Genomic DNA, 13529 nt, shown 5'->3' on the forward strand with positions numbered 1-13529 from the left:
GCTTTCTTTGAAACACCCTGAGACCATAATTTTTTGAAGTGAAATCGAAAGAGACGGGAAATGATTAGACATAGTACACATGCTTAATTTTCCAAATTAACCATTTAATATGTATCATTACAATATAGAGCTAAATACATACATTGCTTCTAAAATATATGTAGTTATCATCAATATGTAAAATCTAATTGTGAAATATTTAGATATACAAACTTTTTTGGTTAAAACTGTTTTCAGCATTGCCTGGTTTATTACTGTGACTGTAATGAAATAGTCCGAATCATGGACGCCATTGTCCTTACCAGGCGTTAGACCAGAACCATTCACGATCTTTGGTTGAACATGAAAATGTCGATGGAAGCATCCGTGATAAAGTGTACAATAACAATCGGAACCACGTGGAAAACCTCCATACTTCCACTCACATGCTGTTATATTCTAATTTAAGAGAAAAGTATAATTTTGTGAATCAGAAATAACAGCCTTGGTACCGAAGATTATATACTGGCCTAGGGTTGGGAACAAACAACGTAACTGCTTTTCAAATACCGTTTTAATTAACTCGTGTCGTATAGCCTTATTAATGATCTTTTGCCCGGACATATAGTCTGATAAAGAAACCACATATTCCATCTTTGGGGATGAGAGTAATATATAGTCTAAAAAAAATAATCTACCAGCAAATTTAATAAGTAGCGGATCGTCATAAGTTGCTGATGATACTCAAACTAAAATAAAAGTCTCAATATAAAAACAATATGATTGCCAATGAGACAACTCTCAACAACAGACCAAATGACACAGAAATTAACAGCTATAGGTCATCGTACGGCCTTCAACAACGAGCAAAGCCCATACATTCCGCATATTTAGCTATAAAAGGCCACGCAATGGCAAATGTAAACAATTCAAACGAGAAAACTAAAGGCCTATTTTATGTAAAAAATAATGAACGAAAAACAAATATGCTGCACAACAACAAACGACAACCACTGAGTTACAGGCTCCTGACTTGGGACAGGCACATACTGAATGTGGCGGGGTTAAACTAGTTTGTTGGCGCCGAACCCTCAATGTATTGTTAAACATAAATGATTGGTCAACATGTTCACATAATAAAATATGTTTAGAGTACTATATATTTCATACACGCTATTAGCATTTCATTTTTTAAATCGGAGTCCATCTATTAACGGACCAAATAAAAGTTGCATTTCAAGCATGATTATTTTCGTCTTATTGGGTTTATAGAAAATTCTTTTTACCAGAATATTAACGGTGCCAAATTTACTGATTATTACTGAGTTAAACATCAAAATGCTATGATACGATTGGTCGGGTCAAATCAGTTAATATTACAGAAAGCAAAAATATGGGATAATGTCTAATGATAATGTTGGTTATATTGAAAACACATGCACTAGAGTTTTAAGATCATATAAATGCAATATATTACTTCGGTTTGTCCTTGTGCAATCAAATGCGATTGTCCATGCAATATGTCTGATCCTGTAAAATTGTCATACAGCCTCCAGTGAACGCTATCAATACCACTGTGGTAGTCAAAAGTATCCCACTCAATCCTTAAACGATAAACTGATGGTAAAGACCAATGAAATATACATTTCATTTGTTTATGAAGAAACAAATAGTTATATTATTTAACAAAATACATTGTAGCTGGGAAAGACCGCACAATTTATTTTCTTTGTGTAATTGATAAGTGTTTATCAATCCACTATTTGAGTTTTGATCATAAAAGTTAATATACAAAATGTACATGAGAAAAACACATCTGTTAATGCATGAACTAAATACAAATAAATAAAATGTTCGAATTTATTTCTTTCTTTACGAAAAATATCAAATAAATGAAAAGAAAAACTTACGTCATTTTGGAAAAGTCTTCAATGTGATGTACATACAGTGCTTCTTTACTATCACGTGACAACCATAGATTTTCTATTATTGGTTGGGATGTATCCTTATAAACAGTAATGCTTTCCTCTTTATATTCCCACACTATGTCAGTGGCTTTCACAGAAATATCAAGTCTCTGTCCATCTTCCCAGATAACTTCTAGCTCTTCTAACTCTTGTAAAATGTCATCAACATTTTTGTACTCAAGAAAAGATGTAACGTCCGGTCCGGTAACAGTATAATCAACGTCAAACTTCACAACACCTAAAATACCAGTAGACCACTATAAAACTCGTGATAATTACGACAAAAAGTAAAATAACAAAAATACTGAACTCCGAGGAAAATTCAAAACGGAAAGTCCCTAATCAAATGGCAAAATCAAAAGCTCAAACCCATCAAACGAATGGATAACAACTGTCATATTACTGACTTGGTACATGCTTTTTCTTATATAGAAAATGGGGAATCAAACCTGGTTTTATAGCTAGCTAAACCTCTCACTTGTATGACAGTCGCATAAAATTCCATTATACAAAAGACATATGAAATGTTTTAATATTATTATGGTTTTGTTTTATTCCATATATTTTTTGATTAATTAAAATGTATGGTTATTTTTGATGTCGTTCCAACGTTACGAATGTCGTATATCTGTTCAGTTATAGTTGAACAAGTCAATTGACCGTTTATCTATAACGTAGTATTAATTTTGTTATACATATGCTTGTATGTACGGTTGGTTGAAAAAGCATTCGATGAAATGATATTTTGCGAGTAGAACAAAAATATAGATATTATAAAAAAATAGTCGCCCATATTTCAAAATTAAATCTCATCTTGAGTACACGAATAAAAAAGTAAACCAATAAAGTCCAAACACGATCCCCTTAAATAAGTCAGTAAACCAGAAACGAATAAAAAAAATGTTTAATTTCAATACGTAAAACAATAAGAAAAAATGTATTCAAATGTTGTCATATTGTGATAAGCCTAAATTGGAAAAAAAAAGAGACAATATTCTCTTTTTGGCCGCGCTTTAACTTTTTACGAGACATATGTCAAGTGAAAATGCGAATAACATTATCAAACTTCACACTTATATTCCTGTTGATATTCTGCTGTGTTATTTGGTCACATAACAAAGTAAGTACCTAGGATATTCGTGAACCAATCATAACAAAGTAAGTACCTAGGACATTCGTGAACCAATCAACCTTCCTCACACCGAACTTGTCGTCATATAATTCATCTACATGTTTGTTTGGTGCGAGTTGTTCAAGCCAATGTCGAACATGGTGCCTTTCATTCGTAAATCTTTCAGTCCAGCTTACGTGTAAATGTGTCATGTTTTGAACTACCTATAATGAATGAAAAACAAACTGTATTAATTTTGTGCGTCCAATGCGCTGTTCTGGATCTACCTTCTTCAGGATAGGTCAATTTCAAACAATTGAAAACCAAGATAATGTAAGACCTAAACCCGTTGCTAGCTTTGTCGAAAAACCGTAAAGATACATGCATGGAGTTGTCACTTTAAACCCAGACTGGAGATAATTAAAATGAATATGAATTTAGAAATAAAAACGGAGCACCTGTGAAATAACATCGTTTAAATATTTGTACAAGATATATCCATTTAACGCTCTGGAAGTCTTCATTGGTATTTGGGTAATATGGTTTTTTTTCACATTTACTCCAAGACATTTTTTTTAATTTTATTTATTATTATCCTTTATCAATAATGAAATAAATTTTGAACAGATAGGACAATGGTGATTTCAGAAATTGATTGATAGACTGGTTATATTTCACATCAAAATTTGATTCCATAGATACTAGAAACATTATTAAATGAAATAAATCAAAACAAATCCAAACGAGACAAGTGTCTAACATTAAGGTTGCCGGGGTGTTTTTCTCCATCTTGGATTTTGAAAAAGCAGATAACAATCGGTCTAGATCTTTAATGAAATGTGCAAATTTCGAAAGTAGTATGTAATTCATGTGACAGACTTTTTGTGTTAATATAGAAAATTATGTGTTTTATCATATTTACGGCTGTATTTTACAAAAAACAAGATTTTTTTGTTTGATTCTTTTTTTTTTCTTTACTTTGACACATAAGGGAAGGTAACTCAGAAATAAGGGGAGATAACTCAAATAAAGTAATTTTTACAAAAGAATGTGTTGCGAATTTACCTATTTTATTGTGTAGTAAGAAAACGAGTCCGGTGACCCCATTTTTTCTATTTCATATCTGAAAGCATATTATTAGAGCTATCTTCTCATATTTTATCTTTAAATTCTATGGTGTAGTTGTCTTGTTATCAAAAAAAATTGGGATTTCCATGCATAATCTATACAAAATCTGACAATTTTGCACAACCCGTTGCATGAAAAAAAGTCCGGTGACCCATACTTTTTATTATATTTTTGAAAAAAGCATGATATAAACTACATTTTGACAAATTATTAAAAAATTCACATGATTTTAATTTTGACCCCCCATCTACATTAAGTTAAAACTGTTATATTTTTTTAATAAATTCTCTCTCAACTGATCTCTCATTTGAACTTATCGCACCTTGAATAAAAAAAAATGACATTGTTTTTGGTTTAACAACGTCAAGTGGCGACCCCCTCTGGATCCGTATGGGATAAGTAGATTTTATATGGGGTTCATGACGTCACGTCTACTTTTAATGGTGCATTATGTATTAAGATTATAGTATTTCATTGTTTATTTTTATACAAAACTTGGCAGAAAAAGTCCTGTGAGCGACTCCCTACGGATCAGTAGCAAACCATATAACTTATTATGATCGAAATTAATAGATATGTTTAGTTTTACAGTGTTCATCTTGTGGGATATTTAATATTGCACAGATACCTATTTTACTCAATGTAAATGATGCTACTGTCATTGATTATCTCTTTGATATACAGGTGTTCCTTAGCTGGGTTGGTGTCTTTTTTGTCTAATGTCTGTATGATCCTTCAAGTTTTATATACTTTCAAGTTTAAATATTTACGAGCAACTAATGTAAAATAAATATATTCTAATATGATGCAAGAAACTTATTTTAAAATCATACAATATTCCATACATAAGCTAACATTTTGACATATATGAATGATGACTTACCCAAGTATAATTGGTATTAGCCGTACTTTCTGTCACTATGCTGACTTACCCAAGTATGATTAGTATTAGCCGTACTTTCTGTCACTATGATGACTTACCCAAGTATAATTAGTATTAACCGTACTTTCTGTCACTATGATGCGTGTCCCTGGTGTTGTTTCTACCACTGATTCGTCGTCAAACAAGAAAACAGATCTGGTAGATTTGTGGTTGCCAGCTTTGTCAAATACCGTAAAGATAATGGAATACATTCCAGGTGTTGTCACATTAAACTCAGACTGGAGAAAATGTAAAATGAATATGGAATTAGTAAATGAAAACAGGCATCATCGCAATACCATTTTAAAATCATATCACACAACATACTCATTAAGCACTAGATTCTGAGTGAAATGTTTTGTTAAGCCGGGGATATTCAAGACAATTGATGTTTTTCCTTCATTTTTCATTAAAAGAAATGATAGTAATATTTTGTGAAATGAAACCGATGAAAGATAATAATATGTCAATGATATGAAATAACATCTTTTATCTTTTATCAGTACCGTTGACCAAATCTTAAGAATTCAACAATTTAACAATTTTCACCTTTTCTGCAATATTTTCAATTCTAAATTAAATGTTCCGGTACCTATTACATTTGCTGGTTGGTTGTATTCTCCAGATTATGTAGCGTCAAGAAGTTGTTTGTTTGATTTAAAACTACTAGCATTTCAATTCGACACAAACTTGTTGAAATAGCGATATTCTTTAGAGACTATATTGAGAGCCAATACATATTCAATATTTTTCCTTGAATGTACAGTTGGTTTTATTGAGACTTTAAAGTAACAATTGGTTCATTAACCAGTTTCTCTTTTCAAGTGCTGTTAATCAAGTATCAATTTATTTTATTAACAAGTGGTTCTTTATGGTATACAATGGCTTTCTACTTAAGTAACGACCATTGATGTACATAACAACAAAGACACTATTTAACTTTGATTTATTTATATTCACCTGTGAATGAGTTTGAGGTATTCTATCTAAGGTGAAGAGGATATTATTTTATATTCACCTGTGAATAAGTATGAGGTATTCTATCTGACTTGAAGATGATATTATTTTATATTCACCTTTGTGTGGTTGTGAGGTCTTCTATCTGAGATGAAGAGGATATAATACAATTAATGTCTTTTGATGAGGTAAATATGTGGTTTTAATGACTTTTGAAAAACTGATATTCACTGAGGTCAACGGCCGAAGTGAATATCAGCTTTTCAAAAGTCAATTAAACCACATATTTACCAAAGCAAAAGACATTAATTATTGTATTCCATATTCCGAAGAAAACAATGTATTTAATGACAAATATTAACCAAATCAAATTGCTCATCAATCATTTTACCATAACGTTACATGTAAAAGCGCGTGACGTCTAGCGCGGTGAATATCAGTTTTCTACAGGTGAATATGTTTTTTTTTTCTTTAAAATCCAATTCATACAGAGAAACATACTAAATAGTTATCAAAGGTACCAGGCTTATAATTTTGATACGCCAGACGCGCGTTTCGTCTACAGAAGACTCATCAGTGACGCTCAGATCAAAATAGTTGAAAAGCAAAACAAGTATAAAGTTGAAGAGCATTGAGGACCCAAACTTCCAAAAAGTTGTGCCAAACACGACTAAGGTAATCTTTGCCTGGGATAAGAAAATCATTAGTATTTCGAATAATTTTTATTTCTGCAAACAGTTAATTTATAAAAAAAAATACCACATAATTGATATTCATGTCAACACCGAAGTGCTGACTACTGGGCTGATGATACCCTCGGGGACGAAACGTCCACCGGCAGTGGCATCGACCCAGTAGTGTTAATAGTTATCAAAGGTAAAATAATACCAATATGGAATAATATTTTATATTCACCCGTGAGTGGTTGTGAGGTATTTCTCTGACGCGAAGAGGATATTATTTTATATTCACATGTGAATTGGTGTGAGATATTCTCTCTGACGTGAAGATGATATTATTTTATATTCACCTGTGAATGAGTATGAGGTATCCTCTCTGACACGAAGAGGATAGTATTTTATATTCACCTGTGAGTGGTTGTGGGGTATTCTATCTGACGTGTAGAGGATATTATTTTCTTTCAATGAACTACCATCATACTGTAATTCGTAAAGCTCATACTGATAGTATTCTATTCCAGCTAAACCATCAGACCATTGTCTCCATGTTAATGATATTGTCGACTGAAATATGTAAATGGACATCTTAATTTAACATTTATAATTTAAGATTTAACATTTGATCTATGACGTGTAGCTAAAAAAGTAAAAGAATAATTGTGTTCTTAATTGAAGATAGGTCGGAGTATCAATCAACAGGTTGTTTTTTGCACTTATTAGTAGAAGTTCGCCATTGATATAAATAAGTTAATGTCCACAGATGTCTGTTGTTATTTCCAGGTTTACATGTTGTATGGTACTATTATATTATTTATTTAGGTATATCTCTGTTCTGAGTGTTCTTGGGTTTATTTGCACTGTATTCCTGTCACGTAATGTTGTCATTAGCGGTATTTTTAACATTACCTTATAAGCGGGAGGTTTTGAGCACTAGCCATAGCACCAGGTTCGACCCACAATTTTTTCTTCAAATGTCCTGTACCAAGTCAGGAATATGACAGTTCCTATCATAAAGTCCGTTTCTATGTATTTTGGCGTTTGTTTTTGTTTCAGTTCAGTGTTTCTGTTGTTCCGTTGTTTTCCTCTTATAGTGGATGTGTTTTCCTCGGTTTTGGTTTGTGATCCGGATTTGTTTTTCGCTTTATCGATTTATGACTATTGAACAGCGGTATGCTACTGTTGCTTTTATTTACTAACTAAATCCTCTGTATTAAATTATTTTAAGTCTCTTTTGGTGACATGTCAGCCTTTTGTTTCTCCTAAGAGACCGTGTGAGATTAGGTAAGAGACGTTTCTTTATAAACTTTTTTTATAAAAGATGCCATAAGATAAAATTATGTTAAATAACGAAAGCATTTTAATCTGATCTTGATCACAGGACTAATATAACAAAACATGAAGATTAGGACCCCAATGAAAATTCAAATAACAAAGGGTTTCTTGTTACACCAGTGGAAAACTGACAACAAGTTAATTTCGATTTAATGGCATATATATGTCTAATCCATTGAGAAAATCCACGATAGTGGGAAAACTGAGACTTTTCACTAAGACAAAATGTTTGATTCAATTACACAACAATTAATTCTTAAACTGAAGTCAACGTAAATAAATGTGCTCGATTTACATATGAATTAAGTTCTATTAATCCTGTATAATCCCTAAATGCAATTTATGTTGTTATTCTTATTTTATATTATTCTCAATTACATATATATTCTGCCTAAACTAATTTTGGTATCAGCACTTACTGCATTGGTGGCATCTTTTAATTCTAGAGGAGGTATGGTACAGTTGACACCAAATGCATTTAAGCAAGTATGGAATGGTTGAATATAGTCCCATTGTATTATGTAACTTCTTCTCGATGTAATACCATTTAAAGGTGATCTTATTTCTGTATTTGACTCCCTATTCATGTATTTTAAGAACCCACCGTTTTTGACCACTATAGAGAATACTAATCTGAAATGTAGAAGTTTTAGATTCAGTTCAAAATAACATTTATTTATAGTTACATGATAATAATATTATAAAAAAACAAGATTATTTATAGATTTACTTATACAATTTGTTTTTATATAATGATATTGTGCTATTTGACTAGTACTGTTATAATTAAAAAAAAATTGATTGGAATCAAGACCGTTCAACTTTTGTATAAAATGCAGTCTTATAAAGAGATGTTAGCCTTTGAAATTTCGTACAACAAGAAAATGTGAAATGTCTCCTTAGTATTTAGTTTAGTGTCAATATTATCAGTATACATATAAAAAAGAAAGTTATATCATTCGAAGTTTTAAAGCTATGCACCTTCTTAAGTTTATTGCTTCTCTTTTTTTTAAGATACATCAAGGTATGTTAGTAGTCTGTCTGAATAAAAACTTGATTCAAAACAAAGATATATCTTGCATTCATGTAAATATTTGTATCCTACATTTCGTGTCCTGTATTTAGATGCAAAAAGTAAAATAACAAAAATACCGAACTCCTAAGAAAATTCAAAACGGAAAGTCCATTAACAAATGGCAAAACCACAAGCTCAAACACATCAAACCAATTGATACAACTGTCATATTCCAAGCTTCATTTTACAATATGATTGAAAACAAACTTCATGTCTAAAAATTTTATCAAAAAAACTTACTGGTCACTGTGATAAAAAGTTGGCAATATAACCTGACTGTTGTTGTGTCTGAGTCTTGAGCAATCATAGTTGACATTTATGGGAGAATCTTCGTTGCCTGGACAACTAAATTGTAAAAAGGTATTGTTTGCGTTTGGATTTCCTGAAAAAAATGTTTTCTTTTGATATATTATGTATTATGATATCATTAAAATCTCACAAAGCAGGTTTTAACCTTCCCGTCATGGTAAAGTTGTGAAAAACTGCATAATATAAAATAGCCATTCCAAATGTTTTTGAAAGATTAACAGTTTAAATGTTCTTACATATTTTGTTTCTATGATGAGACTTCAATATTTTCGTTCTAAACTTCAGAAGATGTTTACTTTTAAGTTTACCACACGTTGTGACTACTATTAGTAAGTGAAATATAAATAAAACATTCCCTGCAGGGTTCTCTTCCTATTTTTGTCAGATGAAATACATAATATTTAAAATCGTCTGTTATTCAAATGTTTCCCCAAGCTTGTTTTACGGTTTTGGTGCTTGTCTAATGTCAAATTGCTTATTTCTAAATGCACATTTTGACAACAGTAATTGTTATGTCCTAGTTTCGATGGCGTCTGTTTCGCAAAGTAGTGATATTCAATAAAAATAAGATTCATTCTAACAATTTACCTCTGATATAGTCAACTGTAATCAACCCATATATTATCCCATGATTAAAGTCTGTGATATAATGAGTTACCCCATTTGGGTCAGGTTGAGGTGGTGGTGTACCAGTAGTGGAATATCCAGAGGCTACATACTTGGCGCGGATTTCTACCTCGGCTTCTCCGAAATTTTTGTTATTTGTCCATTTAGTTGGTTCATTCCCTGGATCATTTGGGTCTTTGGGTGTGGTTAAAATTTCGTTCGTTGCAGTGTGAAGTTTTATTTCTGCATATAGCACTGATGTCTCTTCTGTAACTGTAGCAGAAATTGTATACAAAACTCAAGGAAGAAATATCTGTCTTGTATTTTAAGTTTGCCATATGTAAAATTGAATTTGCTGCGCGACGCGTATTGGAGCTACGTAAGTGATTATTGGCGACAGTGAAAACAAGTTGTACGCAGGGCAAGAGTTAAACCAGGTTTAATTCACTATTTTCTAAATTAGGAAATGCTTGTACCAAGTTAGGAATATGACTGTTGTTTTCCATTAGTTTGATGTCTTTGATCTTTTAATTTTGCCATTTGTTAAGGGATTCTCCGTTTTGCATTTTCCTTGGAGTTCGGTATTTTTGTTAACTACATAACTATTAACATCAGACCGACTGAAGTGGTAGAAGAAACATTAGGTCACTGTATGGCCTTCAACAATGAACGAATCCATATCGTGTAGTAAGAGATGGGGGCCCCGACATGATACGATAAAAAACATTTCAATCGACGAAACCGACCGCCTGATAGATGTATGTCAATCATACTGCATTTCCTCACTTAATTTTGTTGTAAAAAAACGTGTTTATAACAAAGGGATCAATTAACTGATTTTAAATTGTTTACTTTGTTGAGTCTTATTAAACACTTACTTGTGTCGCAATGGTTGCCCCCGAAACCATCAGTACAGACACACGACTGTGCAACTTCATCAGTACAGTTTCCTGGGTAACAGCGTGTACTATCCGATCTCCATGAACATGTTTCTGTAAACAGAACATAATGATTGAAACCAAATCGTTGAGTATATATAACTTTTTCGATAGCATTTGTTTCTTCCTATCGGATTTCATTCGTATCGGTTATCACCACTTAACCGTTGTTGAATGGTAATGTGGATATGCTTTCTTAAACAATTGTTGTAATTGCCTGTTTTGGAGCTTGTGTAGATCAAACTTGTAGACCACATGTAGAGCACGATCTGCTTACCCTTCCGGAGCATCTGATTATTCACCCGGTTTTTTATGAGTTCGTGTTGCTCAGTCTTTAGTTATCTGTGTTTTGTATACTGTTGTTTGTCTTTTAATCTTTTTTGTTTTTTTGCTTTGGCATTTCATTTTGTGTTTGACTTGTGAGTTTGAATGTCCCTTATATATATCTTTCGCCTTTCGTTTTGTCTAAATGCTGCGGGAAAAGAACTGCCTTTATTGAAATATGTATCTAAATCTTGTCTACGCATTCCTGGTAAGGTAATTGTTGATTTTCAATTCTGAGTGTGTGTGTCCTTTCTTGTGCTTTTTGTGATGTTTTTGTTTGTCTTGGTCCTAGTTTGAGATGCTACGAACAAAGTTTAAATATTTTAGTTATGTTAAAGTCTTTTATCATTTAAAATGATTCGTTTGGCGACACGATACAGATCAATTATTAAGTGCATATCACTTATTAAGAGTTTTGTTTCTTTAAATCAAAATTTTATGTACAAATTATAACTGACTTCTACATTATTTCATTCTGTCATACAAATTAAAGGTTTAGTTAGCTATAAAATCAGGTTTAATCAACCATTTTCTACATAAGAAAATGACTGTACCAAGTCAGGTTATGGCAGTTCTAATCCATTCATTTGATGTGTTTGAGCTTTTGGTTTTGCCATCCTTGTGTCTTGTATATGCCCTCCAGTACTGTTTATCAACTATCTCGAATTAACACCATTCACAGTAATTATAACTTACTTCTACACCCTTTCATATGACCATCCTTGTGTCGTGTATATGCTCTCCAGTACTGTTTATCAACTATCTCGTATTAACACCATTCACAGTAATTATAACTTACACTTCTACAGTCCTTCATTTGATCAACCTTGTGTCTTGTATATGCCCTCCAGTACTGTTTATCAACTATCTCGTATTAACACCATTCACAGTAATTATAACTTACTTCTACACGCCTTCATTTGACCAACCTTGTGTCTTGTATATGCCTTCCAGTACTGTTTATCAACTATCTCGTATTGACATCATTAACAGTAATTATAACTTACTTCTACACTCCTTCATATGACCATCCTTGTGTCGTGTATATGCCCTCCAGTACTGTTTGTCAACTATGTCGTATTGACACCATTTACAGTAATTATAACTTACTTATACATTCCTTCATTTGACCATCCTTGTGTTGTGTATATGCCCTCACATACAGTTTATCAACTATCTCGTATTAACACAATTCGCAGTAATTATAACTTACTTGAACACTCTTTCATATGACCATCCTTGTGTCGTGTATATGCCCTCCAGTACTATTGATCAACTATCTCGTTTTGACACCATTCACAGTTATTATAACTTACACTTCTACACATTTTCATTTAACTATCCTTGTGTCGTGTATATGCTCTCCAGTACTGTTTATCAACCATCTTGTATTGACACCATTCGCGGTAGTTATAACTTACTTGAACACTCTTTCATATGACCATACTTGTGTCGTGTATATGCCCTACAGTACTATTGATCAACTATCTCGTATTGACACCATTCACAGTAATTATAACTAACACTTCTACACGCCTTCATTTGACCATCCTTGTGTCTTGTATATGCCCTCCAGTAATGTTTATCAACTATCTATCCGACACATTAACAGTAATTATAACTTACTTCTACATTCCTTCATATAATCATATCCTTGTGTCGTGTTTTTTTTCCCTCCAGTACTATTTATCAGCTATCTCGTATTGACACCATTCAGTAATTATAACTTACTTCTACACTCTTTCATATGACCATCCTTGTGTCTTGTATATGCCCGCCAGTACTGTTTGTCAACTATCTCGTATTGACACCATTCACAGTAATTATAACTTACTTCTACATTCCTTCATATGACCATCCTTGTGTCGTGTTTATGCCCTCCAGTACTGTTTATCAACTATCTCGTATTGACACCATTCACAGTAATTATAACTTACTTCTACATTCTTTCATATGACCATCCTTGTGTCGTGTATATGCCCTCCAGTACTGTTTATCAACTATCTCGTATTGACACCATTCACAGTAATTGTCTCCAGGATTGCTACATCTTCTGTGGTTACAGTTAGCTATCTGAGGACAAACTGAAATTGAAAAGAAATCTTTCATAAGAATATGAATAATTTTGTTTCAAGTTAAATGTATATTGAATTTAAAAATATAATTAGGTAAATGATAGCAATGGTAGATTGTATCAACAT

General features: G+C 32.3%; 1 protein-coding gene across 1 annotated transcript in view; it reads right to left on the minus strand.

Moving 5' to 3' along the window:
* LOC127731085 (uncharacterized) overlaps positions 1-13529 on the minus strand; it is a 124627-nt gene that overhangs the window by 40421 nt on the left and 70677 nt on the right. Inside the window, exons 7-17 of the mRNA XM_052239944.1 lie at positions 13266-13412; positions 10945-11058; positions 10049-10339; positions 9392-9533; positions 8496-8709; positions 7153-7308; positions 5167-5346; positions 3113-3281; positions 1890-2184; positions 1457-1583; positions 214-438 (exon numbers count right to left, since the gene is read on the minus strand). Coding sequence (XP_052095904.1) covers positions 214-438; positions 1457-1583; positions 1890-2184; positions 3113-3281; positions 5167-5346; positions 7153-7308; positions 8496-8709; positions 9392-9533; positions 10049-10339; positions 10945-11058; positions 13266-13412 — 2060 coding nt within the window. The remainder of the gene's footprint in view (positions 1-213; positions 439-1456; positions 1584-1889; positions 2185-3112; positions 3282-5166; positions 5347-7152; positions 7309-8495; positions 8710-9391; positions 9534-10048; positions 10340-10944; positions 11059-13265; positions 13413-13529) is intronic.

This window comes from Mytilus californianus, unplaced genomic scaffold, assembly GCF_021869535.1.
Source record: "Mytilus californianus isolate M0D057914Y unplaced genomic scaffold, xbMytCali1.0.p SCAF_2, whole genome shotgun sequence".
Taxonomy (NCBI): domain Eukaryota; kingdom Metazoa; phylum Mollusca; class Bivalvia; order Mytilida; family Mytilidae; genus Mytilus; species Mytilus californianus.